The sequence below is a fragment of the Aethalodelphis obliquidens genome, unplaced genomic scaffold (assembly GCF_003676395.1).
Source record: "Aethalodelphis obliquidens isolate GAN/ISIS:26980383/991018 unplaced genomic scaffold, ASM367639v1 scaffold1, whole genome shotgun sequence".
NCBI lineage: Eukaryota > Metazoa > Chordata > Mammalia > Artiodactyla > Delphinidae > Aethalodelphis > Aethalodelphis obliquidens.
The window spans coordinates 45,231,370-45,257,961 of record NW_020837945.1 but is presented as its reverse complement, the minus strand read 5'-3'; the positions used below and the strand labels follow the sequence as shown (position 1 = coordinate 45,257,961).

The following is a 26,592-nucleotide window of genomic DNA, read 5'->3' as shown; positions in this document are numbered from 1 at the left end:
CAGAGGAATTAAGAAAGGTACATAAAGCAAGCATTTTGCTTTGCACATTATCATGTGCAACTATGACCTCAAACGGGAAAGGCAATAAGGGAATCAAATATTAGGCTGAATAAATCACTGATTTGACATTCACTTTTTATATCCTTTTTGTTGTCCTTTTGACTTTCTTTTACCTGCAGATGATTGCTGAGAAACCAACAGCTAAAAGTTCCTGACTTTTCAAGGAAGAGAAAAAATAATGGTGACAGTAAGCCAGGAGAAGACAAGGCAGATAGTGGAGGTGGTAATGAGTTTTGTACAGATAAAGGGACAGAAATATGAATGATGGGGAGATATTATGCATTTCCGTTGAGACTAGGGAAAAAGGGAAGGTCAAATATAAGAAGGGTGCCCTATGGGCTTAAGAGACCTAAGAACGATTTTTTTCAGTGGAATAATGTTTCAAAATTTTAGATACTCTGCAAGTTTTTCATAGAATGGTTTAGGTTCAGTACTACCCTGAAAAAGAAATAGCCTTCCAATGACCTTTTTCAGCCCATGATTAAAATTTAGTTTACTAGTTTTCTCATTATCTCTCAAAGTATGTGTAAAATAATGATTCTACCCTAATCTGACTTGGCTCTCTTAGCCTGGGAATTTCTGTTTTACTGTTTCTGTTTTCCTCTGGCCACAGTATTTCATTTTATCATGCAAAAAGTCAAAGGAGATAGATGATCTTTATCGTCTCCTATGCAACAGAGCTACTCACTTCATTTAAAGGGAAATGTGCATTTTCATGGAAATTTTGGCCTGTATTGATGAACTAAGAAAGATAAACTGCCACTATTAAACATAATAGCGACATACAAAAGAAAAAAGTCCTAGAAAACACATTTTAAAAAATAGTAAAATTTACACCGAAAGATAGCATATATAATTTAAGAATATACATACAGCCTAGATATTGGATAAATTAAATTTTCCAAGGATTTGTCACATATTTGGATTGTTATAAAGTTGAAAATCCCAGGACAAAGGTTGTGGAAGACAGGTTGAATACATAGGCCTTTGATAAGCATAATGACTTAATATGAAAAATCTAATTAGCTCAGTACCTTTTTATAAGTAGATATTAGTCATCTAATAAACATTTTTCAGTGGACATGTTAAGAAATGTCATAGGTTAGGTGTGATATCATTTTCCATGCTCTTTTCTTTCTTTTAATGTGACTATTTTGGGGTTCATTTTTTAATAACACATTTAAGAAATAATGATTATATTACATTTCTCCCAACTGGAAACCTGGAACGCATTCTTGACTATTTGTTTGCCAAAAAACATGGAGGCCTTGCAGATTTTTCCTCAGCAATGAATTGTGAATCTAAGCATCCTTCTCTATCGCTACTCTCAGTGCCTTCATGGGACCTGATATCTTTCATCTGACAATTATCAAGACTTGATATCTTGCCTCTCTTTCCCATCTTCCCCACAACACTCCCCCTCTGTACAGCACCCACATTTCCCCTTAAGTCCTTTAATTTACACTTGCAAGGGGAACAGGAATATCTAATGCACACAGATGATAAAGAAACGGAATTTGAGAAGAAACAATCAAATGGGTGGGGAAAAAGTAAAGAATACGATGCAACCAGAGGAAAGTATTGACAGTAAAAAGTTGGGCAAGTAAACAGTTGTGCAATTATGTTGATGAGGTTCAGGGCGGGCTGCCCCAGAAGGTGCCACTTTGGCACGAGGAGTATTTTGAAATGTAGATAATCGAGGCCCAACAGATGCAAGGAGAGCTTTATACCACCCTCTTAACTGCCTAAAACCACTTAGATAGAGGGCCTGGTCCAGGAAGAGAGCTAACATCAAAGATAATTACAAAGACTAAGAGCTAGGTGCCTAAGCTTGCAGGGGGCAGGGGGCAGGGCCTTGAGATCAAATTCGTCTGTGCCCCATTGTCTCTGTAAGGCTTGGCAAACATTTGTTTACCAAACATTTGCTCTTCCTATCCTCCTATGACTTGTCTTCCTTCCTTCTGAAACCCCAAACCCCACCCGCTTCTTCTCAGCTCAAAATGGCATATAAGCTTCAGTTGCCTGCCTGTCAGTGAGAGCCTCTCGTTGTCTTTTTGGGGCTCCTGTTGTACATAATTAGATTTTTTCCTCCTGTTAATGTCTTACGCCAATTTAATTAACAGACCAGCCAAAAGACCCTAGAAGGGTAGCGGAAAGTTTTTCCTCCCTTACAATGTCATGGATGTTAGAAAACTCTATTAATTCCTTTGTTTGACTGAACAATGTTTTTTTCACACTGCTGCTGAGCTTTAGGAACATGACCTAATGGGGTTAAGTAACAACAGAGTAGTACAGGCGAGGGGCACAAAGAGGGAAGTTATATTACAATAGCTTTTTCTCATAAAGCATTTTTATTTTTATGATTTTTCTGAAGATAGTAAATGATCACTTAGCATATTGTTTGAAAGCTGAAATAGTCAAAGATGAATAATTATAAAAGGGACACTGATGTTAATCCTATACACCTATACATCTTCTGTCTTTGCCAAAAAAAATGAATCCCATTATGACATACTAGAGTTTAGACAGAGTAGGGAGGCCGTGATATTAAAATAGTCTCTTTAATCGTTATGGTTTGCTTTGGCAATATCTGTCATACTTTTTTTCAGGATAAAATTATATTTTGGTTAAAAAAACCCAAACACTAAAGATAAACTGAATTTATTTGTCTTGCTAACTAAAGAATGTCACTAGCACTGGCCATCCAGCTCTATAAGGACTGAGTTATTAGCCACTGCAGCCACTGACCTTTAAGACACCCTGAAAGGAGTTCAGGGCAGAAATCAGGAATGAAGGTACTCTGTGTTCTGGGAAAACTGGCAGAACAAGTCTTCAACTAGTTAGATATTTTCTGGAGAAAATTTTTATGAACCTGGATTCTTGTATCTTCCCATACTTAGAAAAGCACTAAAACCATTAACTAAGATATCTGTTCCTCTTCATGACTATGACTAGCTGCAACCTTCTACCAAGTTGTGAGATGTGCGCTTGGTTGTACGTATCCCACTTGCCAAATCCCCCTTTACCTCTTTGGAACAGTTTCTCAGAGCTATCTGAGAGGCTGTCTCCCAGGGAATAGTCCTCAGTAAGACAATGAATGAACTCAACTCGCAGTTTTTAAATTGTGTAGTTTTGGGTTTTTTTCAGTTGACACTTTGCACACTTCAGACACTTGATTTTTCTCTCTCAACAGATTTCAGACATTGGTGTTTAAAATATGCACAAAACTCTACAACAAGAAATACTTCTCCTGTACCTACATGAGTATGGAACAATGCAGTATGAAAGGTCATACCATTGTTTTCTCAGGGGCCAGAGGAAGAAAGCCAAATATAGGGTGCAATGGAATTACTCAATCTCCTCTCTTTTCTATTCCTCTGCTGTCTTAAGAAAAAGAACCCCCAAACTAATGGATATAACGCAATCACTCTTTTCAATTATGCCTTTAATGCCTATTGACGTGCTTTATGTTCATCAGAAGAGAAGAGAGAATCTGGTTCCATTCCAGGTTCTTAATCTTTCTGATAAGACAAACTCTTTGGCTGTGAGCATCAAGATTTAAGTGTATAGGACCCTAGTGTCAGCTTTCAGAGGGAAAATAGGCCATGGAGGAGATGAGATGATCCATGGTGCATAAGGAGTGAAATGACATAAGGAAGGGGTCTCTCCAAATTTCCTGGAATTCTCAGTGTAGTGCTAGCTCTCTGTGAAATAGTCAGCTTCTTGGGTGTAGTCACCCAGCACCTTGAGTTTAGAAGTGCTCTGCTGTTTAATGCTCTGTTGTCACTGTCTTGAAATTCTTAATAGTCTTTTTAACAAGGAACTCTACATTTTCATTTTGCACTGGTCCCTGTAAATTATGTAGCCAGTCTTTCTGGTGAAGAAGAGTTTTGAAAGGAAGAAAGCCTTCTGGTGTTTGCAAAGACATGATACCCAGCTGGAATGGTATGTTCTGCTCTCTCTAAAGGATTACACAGATATCCAGCATCTAGAGGAGGACAACACCCCCCTTCAGGATTCAGCCTTCCTTCTCTATTTAGTAGCACATTCCCCTCCCCTTTTTAGCTGCATGCATGGCTGCCCAGTCAGAAATTATATTTCCAAACTCTCTTGCATTTAAGTGTATCCACGTGATTGCATTTGGACCATTGAGATGTGAATAGACATGTTTGCAATTTCAGGTTATTGCCTTAAAGACAAAGCTAATTGTCCTAAAGGCAAAGGCAAAGAGCCCAAACTCTTTCCTTTTCCTTCTCATAGACCAAAAGGTAGATGTGCTGGTGACCAGCTTTGACCATTCAGAGGATAACATGCTAGGGGAGGGCAGAGCAAAGAGTAGAAGGAACTTGGGTCCTTTCAAGACCTTTTGCATGAGAGCTCCTCTGCCAGCATGGATTACTCACCTTGGGTCAAGGACTTGCAAGAGAAACACATTTATATTCTGGGGTCTCTTTGTTATATTGGCTTGGCCTGTGCCCTAAGTAATGTACAGAAGAAATTCTTGGGGTCTGGTTCATAATAAGTTTGTATTTATCCAGAATAATTGAATAATATAGTGTTCTGAGTATTTGAATATTCTACATACGGAAATTATTAGTTTGCATTAAAATGATATAAAACTATATTGAACCTAATTTTATACTCAGTGAGTCTCAGAACACTGCTGGATCTTGCAGGACCTCAAGGTCATCACTGTGAATACTAATTACAGTGTATGTCTGTAGACATTGGGTTTTAAGTAAATCTGTAATAACCTATGACAAACTCCTGAAGTTGCATTTCCAAAATAAATTCCTCAATCACTCTAGTTTCATTGTAATTTGTCTCAATACTGAAAGGATGACTACAGGATGTTAAAAATAACTTTCATGGATTTTCTCATTGTTTGGAAACTGAATTTGGGCACTTGCAATACTTTTTAAAACAATAACATCATATATACAAAATAATTTTACTTCTCATTTTAAAAAATTTTTCAGTGACTAAAACTGCTAAGATTTAAAATTGTATGTTGATAAACCAGTTACAAAACCATTAAGGAATCGTAACTTCAAAAGTGTAGACTTTATGTTTACCTGCCCCAATGACTCTCTCAATGCGTATTCTTGAGGGATCGATCTCCTTTGCAAATTCATGGACTGCTAGGGATGGGTCTTCATATGTATCTGGATCTATGTAAGTTTTAATTCCTGGGAAGTGTACTGCAACAAAATAAAAGACTGAATTAGTTCAAGGGTATTCTAGTAATCAAACATCTTGTGAATATTTGAAATGAGGAGTGACGTACTAAAGTAGTCATTCTTTTTTTTAACTGAACTATAAATGACTCACAATATTATGTTAGTTTCAGGTGTACAATGTTTTACATTGTATTGTACAATGTAATACATTGTACAATGTATTTTTATACATTACAAAATGATCACCACGACAAGTCTAGTTACCACCTGCCACCATACAAAGCTTTTAAAATTTTATTGACTATGTTCCCTGTACTTTACATTACATATCCATGACTCATTTAATAACTGGAAGTTTGTACCTCTTTTCTATCGGATAATTGCTTTACAATGTTGTGTTAGTTTCTGCTGTACAACAAAGTGAATCAGCCATATGCATACATATATGTGTTTTTGTTTTCTTCAGGAAAATATCCAGAATTGGAATTGTTGGATTGCATAGTAGTTCTACTTTTACTTTTTTGAGGAACCTCCATACTGTTTTTCAAAGTGGCTGTACCAATTTACATTCCTGCCAACAGTGCATGAGGGTTTCCTCTTCTCCACGTCCTTGCCAACACTTGTTCTTTGTTGTCTCTTTGATAATAACCATTCTGACATGTGTGAGGTGATACCTCATTGTGGGTTTGATTTTCATTTCCTTGATGATTAGTGATGTTGAGCATCTTTTCATGTGTCTATTGCCCATCTGTATGTCTTCTTTAGAAAAATGTCTATTTAGCTCCTCTGCCCATTTATTAGTCGGGTTGTTTGTTTTTATGAGGTAAGCATTCTTGTTACTTAAATTCAATTCTCTTTTCTATTTTTGTCTCCCCCCCACCCACTTGCCATCCCATTAAAGCTTTGAATACTTGGACTCAAAATTTTATTTACCTAATTCTCGATGTAAAATGACCTGGTAATTTCAGAGAGAGTGAGCTGACAAGTTCCATAAGACACATTTTTATTATATTTCTGTAAAACGTTTAATCAGCTCACTTAGCCACTAGTACCCATATATTTTACATTTGATCTAGCTCAGGACATGGGGGAAACAAAGCATAAACCTTCTCCCCCTCCAAAAAAAAAAAACAACAATCCCCTTAGAGTCCCTCCTGGACCTTTGTACTCTAAGGCACTAGGTTTTCCTGAACTCATGTCCTAGTCCTGTGGTCTCTCCCCTTCCAGAAACTCTTAGGCAGTAAAGCACAGACTCCATGGCACAGTGACAGGGAGGACCACGACACTGTGGAAACAGCCCTGTCCTGCGTTCTTGTATTTGCTTCCATGGCCAAATTGCACATTGTCCTGGAAAGGACCCATTGTCTACCCTGGAGGGGAGGATAAGAATCAAAGGTCCAAATCTGGTCGCTGACCAGATGTAGCTGTTCCTCTTTCCCTGGTGGGTGCTCACAGCCCACAGGCAGGTAGGAAGATGAATAGGGGTGGCTAGAAAATTGGATGTCTGGTTGCATATTAATTTGCAACTTCTTCAGTATGTAAAGTAGTCACAGACTGCCTGTGGATATTCCTCTGTTTTGCTCACTGGTTTCTGTTTTCCACATCAGGTTGCTAGCTCCTGGAGGACAGGAGATCATTTCTTATACATCTTTGCACCTTTCCAAATACCTTAGGTGTAGTTTTATAGGCAATAAACACACAGCAAACCTTTACTGAATACGAATTAGTAAGGATTAAAAGATCAATGCTAAATTTGTGGCAGAGTAAATTATATCTGGTTTTGCTGCTTCTTAGATTTTGAAAACCATACAACACCCTGAATTAAGCATTGCATAGGTCTCCTTAGAAACATGCTCTTGCAAGAATATCTCAAAAGCAAACAAACAAAAGGCAATAAAATGAGTTTAGAGGAGGTGATGAAATGCCCATTATTAGCAATAATTTGCTTCATGAGTTCTTCTATGCCTGTTGTCTTCTTTCATTACTTTTTGCCTCCTGTCTTCTAGTACTGGATTTGAGAAGATTAATACTTCCCAAAAGAGCTCCAGAAAATCATATTTCTCGATAGATTTGACTGATTCTGAAATGCCATGCTTTTCTTGACTTCTCAAACTCAAGAATTTGACTTTAGATTGGAGGAAACAAGAACAGATCATTTGTACCTCTAGTTCATATTCTTCAGGATATTTTTGTAACAGTAGGAGTTGTGATTTCAGATTGAATGCTAGAAGCTCAAAGGCTACTATGAGATGATTAGTAGTATCATATTGATAACATTACTTTATGCACAGGTAACAGATGCCATTTATTAACTCATACATGGTTTTAACATTTAACCATTCAATAATTTAAAGTGATATACATTCTACAGAATAAACTGATTAGTTAGTATCACTTTTCTTTTTTTTTTTTTTACAATATATGTAGTATAGGAAAAAAAAAAAAACCCAAACTTAGTTTCAATTTTGAATATCTGGTTACTACTTATTCGTGTCTTCTTAAACATCTGTTTGTTATCTTTCTTCTATTGTACCTGGCTGCCTCAGGTTATTTTCATTGCTTCTTGCTGGGCCCATCTGGTTTAGTTTATGCTAAACTGCTAGCTGGAAAACAGGTAATAAATACCTCAGGAGCATCTTCTTCTTTTGCAGTTCAGTACTGAATTCACTGCAGTGAATCTTAGGGTTGCTCAGCTTAAGTCATTGGTCCAAGTGTCTAGATCCAGGTTTCTGCCTCTGTCTACATTACTTTCAGCTCATCCTTTGCCTGGTATCAGCTGTCTCGGCTCTCCCTTCTCTGCCAGGGCAGTGAGCCTCAAACTCTTTGTGAAAAGAACCACCTAGGAGAGCTTCCTGAAAATGCTTATGTCTTAGCCCTACCCTGGACCTTCTGAGTCTGAACTTTGGTGAGTAAGGGTGAAACATTCTAATGCAGCTTGTCCTCAGACCTCTCTCTGAGAAATCACATGAGCCTTAAAAATAGCCCTAAAGCATCCCTCTAGTTTATAATTTCCTCACTTAAATCCTTTCCGTTAGCTGGAGGGTAATATAGATCGAAAAGTCCCTTATAACTTGAGCTCAATTTGAAATAGAAGATGAGTTTAAATAGTTAAACAACTTGCCTCACATATTATCTCTATACTGTGGTTAATTAGAGAACATCCCTTTCTTGTTAATTCAGCGTCTCATGCCAGAGAATCTGTCTTGACAAAGTAGTTTGCAATTTGGAGGTGGAGGTGAAGGTGGGTGTTGGGGAGGAGATGGTGGCAATTATCAAACCAACTATAGTGGTAATTATAGCTTGCTTGGGAAGAGATCCTTCAAATGAATATAACCTTGTAGTCAGCTCAAGGATTTCATACATATTCTAAGAGTTAAAGAGCTGATTTTCTTTTTTAGTGTTAATGAATTGTAAATTGATTTGTTATATGTTAAATGACAGTCCCTGTAAGAGGGAATAAGAATTCCTTAATATTTCTATGGCTAATGCTCCACTAAATAAAACCAACTAATGTTTTGGAGCCATTGTGAATGGTAAATAACTAGATATAATCAGTCATCTTGTATTTTTAGCATATTCAGTCTGTTGTGTTTTCCAGCAAGCAGAATTAGGAAAAAGGTATTATCATTTAATGAGAAGCAGGTGCAATTTCCACCAGCAAACCTAGAAACCAGATGAAAAGTCTTAATGCTGAAAGGTTGGAACTGAATTTCTTTGGCTTTCACAATTCATGGATACAAGTTTAAAATGAACTCTTGAAGTGCTGGAACAGTAGAAAATCATGGAATACAGTCACTGAACTACTTACAATGCCCATTCTGTAAGTCCTTTCTTCTCTTCTCTTCTGACTTCATTTTGGCCTTTATATACCATTGACATCTTTAAAAAAGGTAAACAGAATCTTATTTTAGTAATTATGCAGGATAAGAACCAATATTAATTAAAATACTTATCACCCATAGGCAAAAGTTATAAAGACCACTTTTAAGAACATATTTATAACATATGAAAATACTCCATAGAAGGTTTTTTTAATACATCAAAATTAGCCCCAGATAGGAATAAAATACTCTCAAGTGGACTGATTGATCCAAATGATAGGAAGCTTAGAAAATATTTAATAACAAGCAATAACCATCATGTCTTTCCTTACATGGTCTCTAATAGCTAGAGTCGATGAAATGCATTAAAAGTCACAATGGAAAAATTGTTTTTGATTCAGAATCTCAGAAATTTAGACAACTGTCTTCCAGTTTCAGTGCTAAACTGCATTTTTTTGTTTTTAATATTAGAAATGTGGTGGAGGCATGTTCTATGCTTTCTCGGAAGAATCACGCTCTGAAGAATGGGCAGGTGCTTATCTCCTGTGACTTCTTCAACATGAAAAATTCGGCAACATCCATATTATCTGACAGCTCATCAAGTTGCTAATTCCAAATGGTTAAACAGAACACATCTGTGGTGCACAACCCAATCTTTCAGTGTGAATTTGGTCTCAGATCCTATGACAAATTGCATATTTATTCAGATACGTCTTACAATTTCCATAGAATAATTTCCAGTGAATGCTCCCCTAGCATAGTGCTTAAAAGATGCTCCAGAATGAATTATTTTATCTTATGTAATTGAACTTGTTTTTTTCCAGTATGTAGAATGTTAAGGCAGTTTCTGATGTCACATAAATTGGCAAACATGGAAATTGTACTAAATTATTTTCAACTTTCAAGTTTTTGGTTATTATTAAATCTTTTTAAAAATGGTATTCAAATTCTGCTTCAGGAATCCCAAATAAAGATAACAGTTGAGCCCAAATCTCCGGTTTATTAGGCCAATTTTATTTAGCCTACAATGACTGTGAAGTCTTCTTTTGTCATATTTATGTGTAAAGGCAGTATTTTCTGATATTTTAATGAAATGTTTTTCTACATGTGTATGTGCTATTTAAATCACTGTTTGCTGAAATACTCTGTGAGGAAATAAGGCCTTAGCTCATGTTCTACAAATACATAAAATACAACTTAAAAATCAGAACCAATTTTGCTACATGTTGAATCACTATTAAATAAAATAGAATTTGAATCAATTTCCATTATGAACTTAGAGGCATTCTTTAAAATTGACAATAAATATGACACTGCTATTAAAATGAACTCTGAGACACTATTAATTGCAAGAGTCATGCTATGTCTATTAATACACCTGAAAATTTTAAGTGAACATAGGGGTAAATGTGCCCCTCTTACAATTAATTTCATAAGGCAGTCACCATTTCAACTTAACCACATTAGAATATCCTCGTGTTTCTTTGTTCCTTGATAAATCCTATAAAGTGGATTTGTTATAACTAAATCTGATACACTCTTAACAGGTAGCAGTTACATTTCCTCAGGGACCCACACTTGATAAGTGTCTAAGTAATTGTCAATTTATTGATATATACTTCTAGTCTGCTGTCAAAATTTCAGATATTTTTTCATATATGCATATCCTCTATAATTCTGTAATGATTTTTTAAAAATATTGGTATGTAAGAGTTTTAAAAATGAATAAAACAAAGGGTGTTCATAGTTGCTGAACTACTGGCTCTGAAGGTAATTTCTGGGCATCATCAAATAATCAGGGTTTCCCAGTAGAGCTGGTGTACTTTAGCTGGAGTCAGTAAGGATGTGTATTGTTTCACTGGCATTATTATTACAGTTTTAAATCATGACACTGATATTTTGCTGTATCAGGAAAACTCTCAAGGTATTTTGTGCCACTATTGATAATCTAGATGGAATAATTTCCCCTTGTAGGAGTGAAAATATGATCTGAAGACTTCACAATTTCTGACAAAAGTCTGGGCCAAATATCAAGGGCTCAATAAGAAATGACACTTATTCTTTTAAATAATTTCATACACACTATCTTCATTCACATCTCTGCATTGTCAGTAACTGGCTCATGGAAACAATCTAATATGTTTAAAAATCAATAAAGCATTTTAATGCTTTGTGATACCAAACTGTGTAAAAATAGAAATCTAAGGTTTAGATGGATGAAGCACTTTGACCAGCTAGTTGAGATTCAAGTCTAGGTCTTTTGCTACATTAAATTTATTGTTATTTTAAATTTTCATCCATATTACTCTTAGGCGGAAAAATAACTTGATTTATACAACCATTAATATAGTTCTAATATAGATCCTTTCAATATTTAATGGATAGAATAAAACATCTCTATAATATTAAGTTTATAAAGCACTTTATATATATTGTTCAGTTTCTCTGTTGAATTATTTTTTTTTCCAAGCAAAATCCCTTTAATGGTATAATTTGATTGCAGTAAAGGAAAAACCCAGACGTAACTCATTAAGTAGGATTTTATCACTCATTGTTTTCAAAGCTTCCATATTCAGGGAACTGTTGACACAGAGAACTTGCCGTGGTGGTTCTATTGCCACATAGAGTTCACTGTCAGAGTGGAATCTGCCTTGACCCCTTTTTCTCACACGTATACTTTGCTAAGTTTAAAAGCCCCTGAACACACAGTGTATAAGAAGAATGGCTATTCACAAATCTTGGAAATACTCTGGTATAATTCAGTTACCTTCCAGTGATTAAGAAGAACAAAGTAAGAATGACGAGGAGAGTGAATCCTCCCACGGCCGCGGTGGCTATCACGAGAATCTGCCCCTGTTCCGCTGCCATGTCAGAAGCTGAAACACAGGTATGATATTAGCATATCTCTGGGTGACGTTTCACTACCGAATTGTTTTACAACTTAGTCTATGCTTGAAAATATGGTAATGCATACCAAAAAATCCCACCACATTTGCCCTTTATTTGGCACACAAGATGCAAACCCCAAATGAGGGCTGAAGACTGAGGTCATAACCTACCACATAACCCTTTCTTCTTTTTTGCAAAAATACCAAGAAAGCAGATGGATTCCTGGTACCCCTCATTTTAAGATTAAGTAGGTTTTGCAAAATTAAATCAGCAGACGCACTAAAGGATTTTGTTTATATAATTGCTAAGTTATTTACTTGAACACTTTTGCCAACTGTTGGGCTACACCCTGCAGGCCTGCAAACCTTGTAAATGCCCAGCTGAGAGACAAAAGAAAGAGCCAGAAGACAGTGACAGAGACAGCGATGGTTTATTGGCTAGGGATTCTTACGAGTCTGTAAGTCCTGGAGTGACACCCCATTGTGGACAGCAGAGAGCAGACAGGACACAGTAGCAGCCTTCACTATAGAGGCGGGGTGGTGCTACCATTTATAGGGGGAATTGACTTCAGGTTGGCTCATCAGTTACCAGGGAAATCAGCAGCTGGTACAGGTGGCAAGCATGTAGGCAATTACTGATTAAACCCTATAATTAAGAGGATTGTATAGGCATGTGAGTAGGGTGTAGGTGAAGCATGGGCTGGTCTAGCAGTGGGTGGACAGAGAGTAAGAGGAGAGCCATCTTGAGTGGCCTGACCATCCACCAACAGGCCAGGCCCTACAGACTGTTTTGATGTCTGTTTTCACAAAGTGAAAAGGCTATTATTGCACAATTTAAGAACAAACTTCTTTATATTTCAAAGAACTTAATTCAAACATCAAAGTTACGAATTCCCACCTCTAGAGCACAAGGGTATACATAGTAGTTGCTTAGATGTTTGACTAGCAGTCATTGAAAAAATGACATTTAAAAGCTTCCTTGTTTCAGGAAAAGTATAGATTATGTATGATAACAGCATATTACTTCTCTCATTTACAGAACTGTATCAAAACTGCAAGGGCTGCATGTTTCACTAACCTTCCAGGAATCTTTTAAAATATCTTAGTTCAATTAATTCATTAGCACTTTTCCTTCTCTGTATTACTGAAGTTTTAATGAGATACAATTTTATTGGACAGCATATGGGCAATTGCTTAATAATAGAAGTAAGGAAACTGAAGCTCAGTGAAGTTAAAGAACTTGATCCAGCTCACACATGACTATCACCAGAATTCAGGCTTTACATATTTGTTTCATTTCTCCTTCCTATGCTATAACTTGCAATAATAATTCAGTTAATTAACAATATTCTAAAACATTAAATCAATCAGTGCCTCCAATATCCCTTAACTTAAATAAAACTTGATTTTTATTTAGATTACTATAAAAAATGATTAATCAGTTGAAAGCAGCAAACTGAATCAAAGAAAGAATATAACTGAAAAGCAAACTGCTTAATTCTCTACCATAATAATTTAAATTTATTAAACCTGGGTACTTTCCGTAGCAGTAGATCCTTTTTCTGGGAATCAAGTACGGGGTAAACTATGTGCAAATCATAGCCAGAGTAATAACTTTCTCATAAAAATGACATATCTACTAGAGAATATCTAAACCTTAAATGCTATTGTTGAGTCAGTAAGAAACCAGTTAAGCATTTAGGAGGCTTTTTAAGAAATCTAAATGTAAATAAAAACAAAAGTCATTTATGTTCAGGTTTTAGTAAGAAATTTACTAAACCTTGGAATTAGACCTTAGACACTATGATTTTTTGTCTTTTTTTTTTTTTTTTTGCGGTACGCGGGCCTCTCACTGTTGAGGCCTCTCCCGTCGCGGAGCGCAGGCTCCAGACGCGCAGGCTCAGCGGCCATGGCTCACGGGCCCAGCCGCTCCGCGGCATGTGGGATCTTCCCGGATCGGGGCACGAACCCGTGTCCCCTGCATCGGCAGGCGGACTCTCACCCACTGCGCCACCAGGGAAGCCCGGTCACTATGATTTAATCAAGATATTTTCAGGCAATCTATTTCAGTGTTGAGTTGTAGCACACAATCTGTGTAGAGACAAGTTAAATAGTTGAATCTTATCCAATAAATAACGTACTGAAGGTATTTTATTAGGTCCTCACTGGATTTCCTAATCTTCAAAATAACACTGATACCATGGGAATTAATGTGTGCTTTAAAATGTCACATTTTCTCATTGAAAATTATTGAATAACAAATTGTAAGGAGTAGATGTTATAGAAAACATTAACTTTTTGAAGATAAAGGAGGTAGCATTTAAACAGAAAACATTATTTACTTACCAACTGGTGTATTTGTAAAATATATAGTTCAAGAGTTTTAAACCTAGAGCATGTATCTTCATGGAAGCCAGGTAGCAAGTGGTTTATTGACACCATGTATTCAAAGTTCAGATGGTGGAGATGATTACGTAATTGGGTGCCTTTGGAAAATCAGATTACCTCATTATAGAAAATTGTGTTGTTTAATTTAAATAATTGCTCAGTAAAATGCCAGTACTACTAATATATCTTCTTTTTCACCCTTGTGATTACATATTTATGAACTTTGCTTCAATTAAAACTTTAATAGGATAACAGTATTAAGATGTGACACTTTGAAAAATGTGTATTTCTGCATAATTGTTTCTTAAACATCTGTATTAGGAATTCTAAACACTCCTCTGTGGAGAATATTATATATATATATGTATATATATATATATATATTTGAAAATAAGTCATTTGAAAATAAGAGTATATAATGTGATGTACTATTATACTGATAGTAAAGTTCTCTGGATGATGGGGCTGGGTTGATTATGAAAACATTATGAATCTCATCATCATCATCAACAATAGCCATATGTACTCAATAGTAAACTATCCTCTAGCAGTATGCCTAGTGCTTCAAATTCATTATCAAATTTATCTGCACAACATCTTAATAGGTAGGTACTATTATTATTCCTAGTTTAAGTGGTTATATTACTTGCCTAAGGTCACACGACTTGTACACAAGAAAGCTGGCCACCCAACCCTGATTTATCAATCTCCAAGTCCATACTATTGCCACTATTTTGCACCACCATTTACACTAACAGAACAACTGGCTTGGGGCTCTTCTGTGTGTTCTAGAACCATCATGGCCTTGCTTGACCTTGGTTTTATGTCTGTAAAAATGAGAATGTTGAATTAAATATTCTTAACACAATCCTTCAGAGCAATTTTACTATGATATTGTGTTATTCACTAAGGCTGCAATCAAATACTGGGAAGAACAAGATTTGCCATATGGAAATAAGAGGAATTCATAGGACCTGTGCTTCAGCTCTTGGTCTGGATAGGGATAATTTCTGCCTTTTTATTGTATTAATGTAGCCAAACACAGGTCTCTGACTTTATCTCAGGATAAACTCCAAAGCCCTTAACTTTGTTAACAAGGCTCTCTATAAATGGCTCTAGCATATATCTCCAGATTCATCTCTCATCATTCTCTAACCATGCTAAATTTCTGCCAGTTCCTTCAATGCGCTGGACTTTCATGGTCAATTCCTAGTCAATCCTCCTACATGAACATCACATCATTTTCTGGTTGTTTAGATTTTGTTAGGTCCCTAGATATATGTTCCCATAGACCCTTGTACTACTTTTATCCATAAATTTCTATCATGTTTTATTGAAATTACCTTTTTTTGGTAATCTTTCTATTAGATTGCAAATCCTATTGCAGGGACTTTATTCACTATAATATCTATAATATGTTGAATGAAGACACCCTTTCCTCCTCCCCCTCCCCCAAAAGGAATTTGTAGGTGTAACTGAGGACCTCAGTCATCCTGGATCAACTGGGTGGGCCCAAATCCATGAAAAGAGTCCTTATAAGAGACAGGAGAAGAGAAAATAAAGAGGAGAAGGCCAGAGACAGAGACTAGAGTTATGCAGCCACAAGCCAAGGAATGCCTGGAGCCACCAGACAGTGGGAGAGGCAAGGAAGGCTTCTCTCCTAGAGCCTTAGGGGAGAGTATGCTTCTGCTTCTGGCTTCCATAACTGTGAGAGAACGAATTTGGTGTTTTAAGCCACTATGTGTAATTTGTTATGGTAACCCTAGGAAACTAATACAGTATTTGACCTACAGAGTTTGATACATGGTAGTAGCTCAATAAATATTTGTTTGTGTGAATGGTTTGAATGGTTGTGTGCATTGGATGATTCCCGTATAAAACAGGTCAGATTAACCTAGGGTAATCCATATTCTTGCCTTCCACTTGATATGTAGAGATTTACCTTGAAGGTAGTAACATTATGTATATGAAGTAAGTCTATCCAACACTATTTTAATCAGAGGACTCTAATTATTCTGTATTATTGGAGATAATGCTTCCTGGAAGGCAGGGACTACTAGAAAGAACAGACTTCTACATTTGATCAGGTTGAGTAGATTAAGTTTATAAATGTGAATCCAAGGTTAAGAATTTATTAGTTCATTCAATAAATGTTTATTGAGCACCTATTACATGGCAGGCACTGAGACGGACTCTAGGGATACAGTGGTAAACAATAAACACTGTCCTCCTGGATTTACCGTCCAGTGGGGAAGATAAACAATGAGCAAATAATTACGAGTCTACGAACTGTTACAAAAGAGAAACTGTAAGGTGCTCTGGAAGAGAATAAACAGCCTTTGACGGTGAGTCAGCAGAGTGGGAGTTTGGAAATATGATGTGTTGGAAGAAGGAGGAGGAGGGGAAGGAAAAGCAATAGGAGGAGGGAGACAGTGAGGAGTTGTTCCTTGTTTAGAGGTCTCAAAGACTTGATTAATGTAAACAGACACTTCGACAAATAAACCATAAAATCATCTACCAAGTGGATTCCATAAAAATAAGTATAGCTACAAATTCCTCTGTTGTGAAAACTTTTCTATAGTACCACCTATTCATGTTTTCAATCCTGAGAAGAAGCTTGCTTATTTCTAATTAGTTTTGTAGGAGAAATGTGTATACAGAGCAAACCTGTCCTTCAGAGGTAACACAATAAGAAACACAATAATCTATGGTAAGAAATAAAATTCAATTGTGACTAGGTGATTGGGAATGTTCCTTTGCTTAATGGAATGAGGTTGTAGTCTTAGAAAAAGATAAGTATATTAAAATGATATATTTCATTCTATGGTTTGGAAAGAAGCATACTTCCTTAAGAGGAAGAAATTACCCCAAAAGAGTTGCAAATTTGTTACTGAGCAAGGACTTAGTACCTACCCAATGCCTGGCATAAGTCAGGATGACATTATTAAGTGAGGTTTGCTTTAGATATTGCTATTTAAAGAGAAAAAAGTGAAGCTCTTTACTTGGAATCCAAATACTTAAAAAAAATAGATTTCATGTCTTAAGGAAAGTATGAGGGAAAAGCAATTTGGCTATTTTTAACCAAAGAATTTTCTTCTATGGAGGCATATGATTTTGTCTCACTGTAATCAAGATTATTCTAGTTTATATTTACATTTCAAAGTAAAATCTGTTATTTGTATTCTGTGTCATTTTCTATGCAATAGCTTTTTAAAGTTAACTCTTTTCTGTTTTAACATCTTTTTAAAGTTACGGAAGACAACATTTACATGATTTTTTTGAATAAAGCATTTCTCAAAATGTTGCCCAGTGAAATAAATTTGTTTCATATTCACATGTTTTATTTATGACTCCCAATTTTAGATGAAATGTCAAAATTTCAAATACTATTATCTCAACACTTTACCAAATGATTTTTTTAAACACAGCAGAAATCTCAACAAAGTAATGTATGGAGAGCACCCATTAAATTAACCTTAAGGTTTGTTGACGATCGATTCAGGAAATCCTTAGCATTATTTTTTTCAGGAAAAAAGTTCCCCTCTCAGGGTATATATTGCAGTCAGGATTGGTTTAACCTTATGCAATGAGGCATATATATATAAAGACGTAGCAGTATACAATGGAGACTCATGAGTCTGTAAAAACTCACCACTGTATGGTCATGTAGACATAAGAGTGTGAGATAGCAATGAAAACTGAACAAATAGTTCTCCTAGATGAAGATAATCTTGTGATTTTGTAGATGGTGTTATTCTCTTGGCCACCTGGACTTGAAGCATGAGGTCATCTTTGATTTTACCTTTCCCTATAACTCCAGGTCCAAAGTCAAATTATTATTATGTCTTGTGTTATCTTGTTTTTATTACCACTGGTACTGCCTCTAAGGCTTCAGCCTCACGTGATTAAGCTACTTTTATAATTTTCTATTAGACTGCCTTTCCACAGTGTCTCTTCCTAATCCAACCCACATTATGTGGCCAGATAATTATACTTCAAAATAATACTTAAAAATACTCAGCAAATAAAATGATTTTAAAATTTAAAAAAACACAAAAAACAAAAAAACCTCAGACTTTTCTATTGCCTAGAGAGTAAAATCCTCCCATCGCAGTAAGTATACCATTCTTAGAGATGTCCAAGACTGAAACTTTGGACTCAGCCCTCACATAATGCAGGCAGATTATCAATCCTGTCATTCCTATATTTTAAAGTATTTCTTAATTCATTCCCATTCCCTCCTATCCCCACAGCTATTTTCTTAGTTCAGATACTCATCTTATCACATGTATTTGAATTCAGCTAGATGGCAAGTTCAATTATATGGAATGCGGTGGAGCAGTGGCAAACAAGACAGACGTAAAGAGCCTCTGAAGAAACATCTGACAGATGTTCACATACTAATGAACGCAGAGTTTACTCATAAAGCAGCTTCAGTGGCTCACACTCTTACTTCAGACATGTTTATTGATTTCCAAGTTCACAAAGCAGATACCTGAAGAGAGGGAATTGAATGGAAGTGCACACTGCTAGGCTGACTGAAAGAACAACTGGGAAAACTGAAAATCTGACATAAAATTCCAAAATATATACTACTCTGGAGGCAGGAGTTGAGGATCAAATAGCCCTATAAAATTCAAGGAGCACCAAAGGACTCACTATGTTAGAACTCAATACATTAACACGATCATTCAAGGTCCATTAAAAAATGCTGAGATATGTTCAAGATATTTTATATAAAAGGACAGGAGTTTGTGGATGCATTATTAGAAAAATATTCAAAATATTTAAAAATTATAAAAATAATACTTTAAAGACCAAACCTCTGTCTGAAAACTTCAACTATCAAAAATGATTCAATTTCTGAAGATTTCCATTTTTTGGCCCATTTCAACTATGTCATAAGCTTCTTGAGGGCAGAAATAATATCATTCTCCTTTCTGTATCACATGGGATTAGCACAGTGCCTTACACAGTATAGGGATTAATAAATGCATATTTTCATGAAGAAGAGATAAAGAACACATTCTAGATGTAAGGATTAAATATCGCTGACTATAAAAAGTTTTCATGTATGATTTGTTTGGTAATATTAATGCTTAAAAATGTTCTAGTGACACAAAAAATTCCCCTACACTTTTGTATTTTGGCATTTAATATGTTCAAAGACAAATTAATAGAAAATAGTGTGAATAAACTTCTTTATTCAAATATCCCAGCCTAGGGTTTGAATGAAGTAGCTATTCAGAGGAAGAGGTATTGCCTGAGATTGTACTAAGATGTTCCTTTTATATTCACTCAACATTTGGCGCCATCTACCAAAAGGAAAAATATCCCTAAGACTGGTATATGAGAGAGAGGGAGAGAGAGATAGTGAGATAGATAGAGAGAGAGAAAATAGCAAGAAACTCTGATACACTCTAGGAAGCCAGTTACTGAATTCTCTTCTCAGCTGGATGGAAACAAACCTCATGAATCATTTCTGTTGAAGTAAAGACCCTTAGCTGGGATTACACTTTTTCAGAAAATTATTTCACATGCGTGCTTTCCTCCACTGCTCTGTCATTTCTCCAGAAACAATGCAATTCAGTACTTCAAACTGTGGCTACATTGGGACACAGAACACTTCAAGATTCACTCTTCTTGATGACCTTAATTTACTTGTCAGATAAAAATGCCAAATGACACAGGGATAATTGGAAAATGTGAATGTGGTACAACCTGATGGAGAGGCAGAAGCAGAGGCAGGTAGTGCAGCAAGATGAAACACTTGTCTTTTTCTTTTTTTAAAGAGATTTTTGTCTGCATTAATAAATGGTCAACATGCCTTGCTACAGGTAGGCTTCATGTGACAAATATCAAAGAACAAAGAAAAGAGATTGAGGCATTTAAACACCTGGAACTACTGTTAACATTCTAAATGTCATGAGTTTAATTTGTAATTATCTATATTTCATATAGTTACTGGCAGTTGAGATAGATCTTTGATAACATTTTTTTTTGCAGTTGAAATACTCATGTTGCCAAAGTACATATTTCATCATTTTCTTTAAAGATCCAGTGTACAACAGAATTTCCTTACAAATTTCACAGATTCCCTGGAATACTGATCTGGAACCTATTATGTTCAATTTCAAACACTATTCAACAAGTATCCTAATAATAATAGTGGATATTTACATACTGGTAGGCATATATATGCACTTGAGGTTATAGCTTTTAATATAAAGGTTAGTGTGGTTTGAGGTTAAGTAGGTTTGTAATTAAATGTATAGAGATCACAAATTTCATAGGCTTATAAAATAAAGGATTTATTTAGGATCTGTTTTTCATAAAAATATTTAAAGAAAAAATCCTGATAAGAAACAGATTGATTACTTAGAAAAAGTTGTACAGATTTTCTTGAGGAAATCCTCTTCACTGACACATTATTCATTCAAAAACAACAAAATGTGGCACATATATACAATGGAATATTACTCAGCCATAAAAAGAAATGAATTGAGCTATTTGTAATGAGGTGGATAGACCTAGAGTCTGTCATACAGAGTGAAGTAAGTCAGAAAGAGAAAGACAAATACCGTATGCTAACACATATACATGGAATCTAAGAAAAAAAAAAAAGGTCATGAAGAACCTAGGGGCAAGACAGGAATAAAGACACAGACCTACTAGAGAATGGACTTGAGGATATGGGGAGCGGGAAGGGTAATCTGTGACAAAGCAAGAGAGAGGCATGGACATATATACACTACCAAACGTAAGGTAGATAGCTAGTGGGAAGCAGCCACATAGCACAGGGAGATCAGCTCAGTGCTTTGTGACCGCCTGGAGGGATGGAATAGGGAGGGTGGGAGGGAGGGAGATGCAAGAGGGAAGAGTATAACACATGTATATGTATAACTGATTCACTTTGTTATAAAGCAGAAACTAACACACCATTGTAAAGCAATTATACTCCAATAAAGATGTAAAAAAAGTAAAAAAATAAAATATACTTTATTTAACAAAACATTTAAATAAACCTGAAACAACTTTAATTTTTAAATTTTAATTAAATATATCAAGTATTAGTTTATACAAATAAAACTATTTACAATTCCAAAAAAAAACCCCAACAAAAATATTAATCATTTAGAATGTGCTAAACACTATGATATAAGGATTGGGGAGACAAAGGAAACTAAAGCATATTTTCCTGTCTTCATAGTAGTTTCTCTTTAGCAAAGGGGTTACAGATGTAAGCCTTAATTGTAATATAATAAAATTGTTGCTAAAATGGAGGTACATGTGAAGGTAATGAGGGAAGAGTAGGAGAGTAATAACCTTGATGGGAAGAAGTGAAGGAAGGTTTATAAAGGAGGTGATTCCTAAGCTAAACCTAGAATGATTAGAATAAATTTGCAAGTCACCAAGGTGATGAGTAGATATTGGGACATTCTAGTTTGAAGAAATGACCTCATATATATGGAGACACAAAATAGCTCATCATCTTGAGTTGCTGTTTCTGTGTACTTTGTGATGTCTGAGACACAGATCAAGAGGCTGAATAGGAGGTTGGAGAGAGAGAGGCAAGGGATGGATCATGACAATTTAAATTGACATCACGCTTATGTTTTTCTCAGGCTACCATTCATACTCAGGTTCAGAGGTAGAGTTGATGGAGATGTGAGTTTCATCAGAATTGCCATTTTCACTGGAGATATAAACTCATGTATATATATGGGAAGGACTTGCCTGAAGATAAATCCAACAGAGAAGAAAGCAGAACTGAGACCAAGAAAGTATTGAGTATTGAGAACATAGTTGGAGAGCCTGGATTTGGCCTGAATCTCATGCTACTCCTTGACTTTGGTTACAGAAAGCAATAAAGTCCCACTTTTTATTAAGCCAGTTGGGGTTTTGTTACTTGAAACTGATAGTCCTATTTAATATAATGAACCAAAGGGGAAAGAATTTGGTTGTATTTTTCCACATGCATATCCTAATATGAGGGGACAGGAGGGTAAGTGGGTCTTTATATTTCCAAACTAAGTACTAATAATTTCTCATTGTTTATGTTGCTTGAGCTGGATGTTTTCTATCTCCATTTACTATTTTTTAAAAAAAGTTTAATGTTGAACACAGCCTCCTGAGTATGTTTGTCCCCACAATGAGATGGATAGGATAGGAAGGATAAGGTGAAATGGGATGGGGGGTGGTTACTGACCTTTGTTATACAAAGAATATCAAATGCTCTGCCTGAAGAGATTCCTTTTTTTTTTTTCTTTAATAGACAGATTCAGGGGGAAATCAGTCCTGTCTAGCGTATATTTAGTGGATCTCATGCACTGATTTAATAAAAATTGCATGGATGTAAAAACAAACAAACCCAAAATAAAAACAAATGAACTGACATTTCTGGCAAGTTTAGTGTGACAGCATGTTAAAATCAGATTGTGGAAGAATCTGCCCAATTTAAACCCATCTAATTATAAACTCATTACTACCAAATCTGGAGCTAAACAAATTCCTGTGGAAGACCTTTACTTAATTTTCTCAGTTAATGATAAAGCAGATTTGAGGCTACAGTTGTCCCTTATATGGCTTCAGTAGAAGTATTTGTGAAAGCACAGAAACCAGCAATGTTGGGGTGGGAGTGTAATTTCTCTGTTTTATGGACCCAAGCACAGTGTCCCAAGTAATTTAGATCCCAGACATCTAACAGGGACCTGTTACCCCTTAAGCCAGAACTCATTTGATCATCCCCTGAAAGCAAATAAGTTGTAGGGCAAGTTTTTGGATCATTGTTTGAAACTGTTTGAAGCTTGTTCTGAATAACACCAAACTATTTACCTCAACCTTTAACCAATCACTATAATTGGTTCTGGAAAGGTTCAAGGAGAATCAACCCTATTTTAAAAAGGGCCAACCTATAGTCCTACAAAACTATGGCTCGATTCAATTTTCTCAGAGTCCCTCAATTATTTATGTTAATTGCTTTCCCTTAAACGATGAGTGAGGTCTCCAAGTTAAATATTTTGTATTAGAAGCAAGAGGGTTTTGGGCACAGTATTACTCTACTATTTAATGTTATTATTTTCAAGAAAATAAGGCTGTTTGCTTTGCATATATATCTTCCACTAAATTTTTAATTCATTGCCTAGAGGATCAAGTTAACTTAAAACTGAGGCTTAGTATTATGATTCCAAAAAAATGAGAGTAAACGCCACTCTAAAAGAATGGTGAACTAACGGGGAAAATTTTCCTGACATACCCATTCACAATTTCATGTAATATAAACAGGCATTGTGTTTTATCTATTCACCTTTTAAACCAATATCTTCACAATTTGGTACCGATTGTAGACAAACTGCATATGTGCCATCTTGGTAGAAAGAAAGATAAACCTCTTCCTATATGTTGATGATATGGGTTTCATTTTCAACAACTAGAATTGATTTCTGGATACAAACAATTCAGCCATTCTACTGCTTCAGAAAGAATTGTATAATCATCAACTTTATCAAAACTAAAATCATTTTCTTTGGCAGACAAAAGGCAGTTGATCAAAACTCTACAAACTAGACAACCTATTCCATTTTGTACAACATACTTCTTCCATGGCTTATCCTGGAAAGCATGCTGCAGAACTGTGCAGCTGAATATATAACTTTTTCCATGGGAGCAGTCCTCCTTGGGCTTCTTTTTGATGACTTGGAACACTTGCTTTGAAAAATTTCCAGGCCAGAATAATCTTTTTTTTCCACAGTATCCTGTGGTGTGGAACTCCAGGCTTTCGACTGAGAGTACGTTTAATTGTGGGAGCAGATCCAAATCTGCTTCCAAAGGACGATCTTTGCTTTGCCTGCAGCCCGTTTCAGTGCAAATGTGGGGAGATTTTATTTTTGCATGAGCAAAAATATTGGTTGGGCATCTTGGCTTTAATAGCAGAAAGATTTCTGCATCTTCTTCATCTTATTTTTAAAGCACTTGCACCATCCCTCAATACAAAAATAGAGAATTCACATTCTAAGCACTCATTAAAGACTAACCTTAAAATTCTTAGTAAGCATCTCTTAGGATATCTGTTCAGCCCTGTCTCTGAAAACTGCCTCTACCCCAGGGTAGGGCTTTGGAAGACTGTTCTCTCTGTCTCTGGCTCCCAGACAGGAATTGGATTAGGGATGGAGATCTGACTCAAACTGGGCCACTCACAGTCTCTCTTCCAGGAATTTGGGATTAGGATTCACAGTGTTTAGCAATTTTGATCCATGATTGAAATGAAGCAGAAATGTGAGTTTGCAAGTCATGGGGCAGATAGATACCCTTTCCTAAATGAACACAGATTCAGGGAAAAATAGTCTTTCGAGAGAGAAACAGAGATGAGTGGCTGTGTAGAACAAGAAAAAGACTGGCTGCTTTCATTTCAAGAGTCTTCTGATTTCTTGTTTCAGTCCTTTTTGAAGCCTAGGTTTACTCCCCATGTTTCCACTGTAGAGCTCTCTGGGATATTCTGGTATCTCTGTTTCCTTAACTTAGCTCATGGTATACCACCATGGAAAAAACACCTTCAATCAGTGACACTTTACCTCCATCAGGTCTTCTGTCAAAGGTTGTGGTCAGAAAATACCACATGAAACAAACTTCTTCATTTGGTGAAAAAGCTCTGCTTGAGGCCATTATCCTCAATGCCCTCCATACATATTTCCTATAGCATTTGTGCTTCATATTATAAGAGCGTGATCACTTCTCTATTCTCTGGCTGCTGCCAGAAATCTCAGAGGCAGAGATGGTGCACACATGCATCTCTAGTAATAATTATCAAAACAAGACTTTGTTCCTTCTTGTTTTTATGGATCTAATTTTCTACTTCTAGTTCTAAGTTATGAAACATTTTGTACATGTGTCTTAAACTGCCTGGAATGTTTTTAGGGAGAAGAGAATTGCAAGTGAAAGAATCAACAATCCTCTGTTTAGTTAATCAAGCTTTCTGAGAAAGCATCCCCATAAAAATTAAGGGCAATTTAGATACGTTAGCATATATGTGGGAAAAGCATTCAGCAAGCATTCAGTTTTCTCCCTAAAACATGAAATGTGACTATAACGATAATTCTCTCTTAACTCTAATAATTGATACTAATGATTTAGATTAGTTATATATATGCTTGGGTGTGTTCTGTTAAACAATATTCTTGATTGAGTAATTCTAGATGATTAACAAAAGGTGTAACAGAGGTCACTTCTATCCCCTTTAAAACACATGAGAAGAATTTCTAAATTCCATATACTTACTAGATTGACTGATTCATGTGTTAAGTACTTTTTCCCCCCCCGGCAATGGAGGTGCTCATATAAAAACTCAAGTGAGTTTTTATTTTATTTTATTTTTTCCGGTACGCGGGCCTCTCACTGTTGTGGCCTCTCCCGTTGCGGAGCACGGGCTCTGGACGCGCGGGCTCAGCGGCCATGGCTCACGGGCCCAGCCGCTCCACTGCATGTGGGATCTTCCCGGACCGGGGCACGAACGCGTGTCCCCTGCATCGGCAGGCGGACTCTCAACCACTGCGCCACCAGGGAAGCTCTGTTTTTTTTTTAAATGTAAGTCTTTTTAAAAAATGTTTTTAGTTCTTTTATTTATTTATTTATTATTTATGCATTTATTTTTGGCTGCATTGGGTCTTCGTTGCTGCACTCAGGCTTTCTCTAGTTGCGGCAAGCGGGGGCTACTCTTCGTTGTGGTGCGCGGGTTTCTCATTGCGGTGGCTTCTCTTGTTGCAGAGCACGGACTTCAGGCGCGCAGGTTTCAGTAGTTGCGGCATACAGGCTTAGCTGTTCTGCAGCATGTGGGATCTTCCCGGACCAGGGCTCGAACCCATGTCCCCGGCGTTGGCAGGCGGATTCTTAACCACTGCACCACCAGGGAAGCCCAAGTGAGTTTTTCTACACCGCTTCTCTTCTGAAGATTGACAGAAAGTATTCTTCTCATTGCTTTTGTTTTACATACTGAGTTTTGGCATTCTTCACCTGTCCTAATCCCCCAATTTCCACAGTATAAGCTATTGGAAGTCTGAAGCTAAGGTTGCATATGAGACTCCCTCAAATATCTTCCCAGTCATGGACTAAGTAAGATGCCCCTTCTCTCCTTATGTATGCAAGTTCTAAGGACTTAGAGGTCTCTGGATGTCACAGATCAATGCAAAGATAGTATTACCCTATCAACTTCCTATTTACTCACTTGTGGCTTTCATTTTCTGTAAATACTAAAGTATTTAT

General features: G+C 36.3%; 1 protein-coding gene across 1 annotated transcript in view; it reads right to left on the bottom strand.

The window, feature by feature from the left end:
• The window catches only part of EPHA6 (EPH receptor A6), an 861,061-nt gene that overhangs the window by 265,862 nt on the left and 568,607 nt on the right, over positions 1–26,592 (bottom strand). Inside the window, exons 8-10 of the mRNA XM_027102862.1 lie at positions 11,829–11,937; positions 9,049–9,119; positions 5,136–5,261 (exon numbers count right to left, since the gene is read on the bottom strand). Coding sequence (XP_026958663.1) covers positions 5,136–5,261; positions 9,049–9,119; positions 11,829–11,937 — 306 coding nt within the window. The remainder of the gene's footprint in view (positions 1–5,135; positions 5,262–9,048; positions 9,120–11,828; positions 11,938–26,592) is intronic.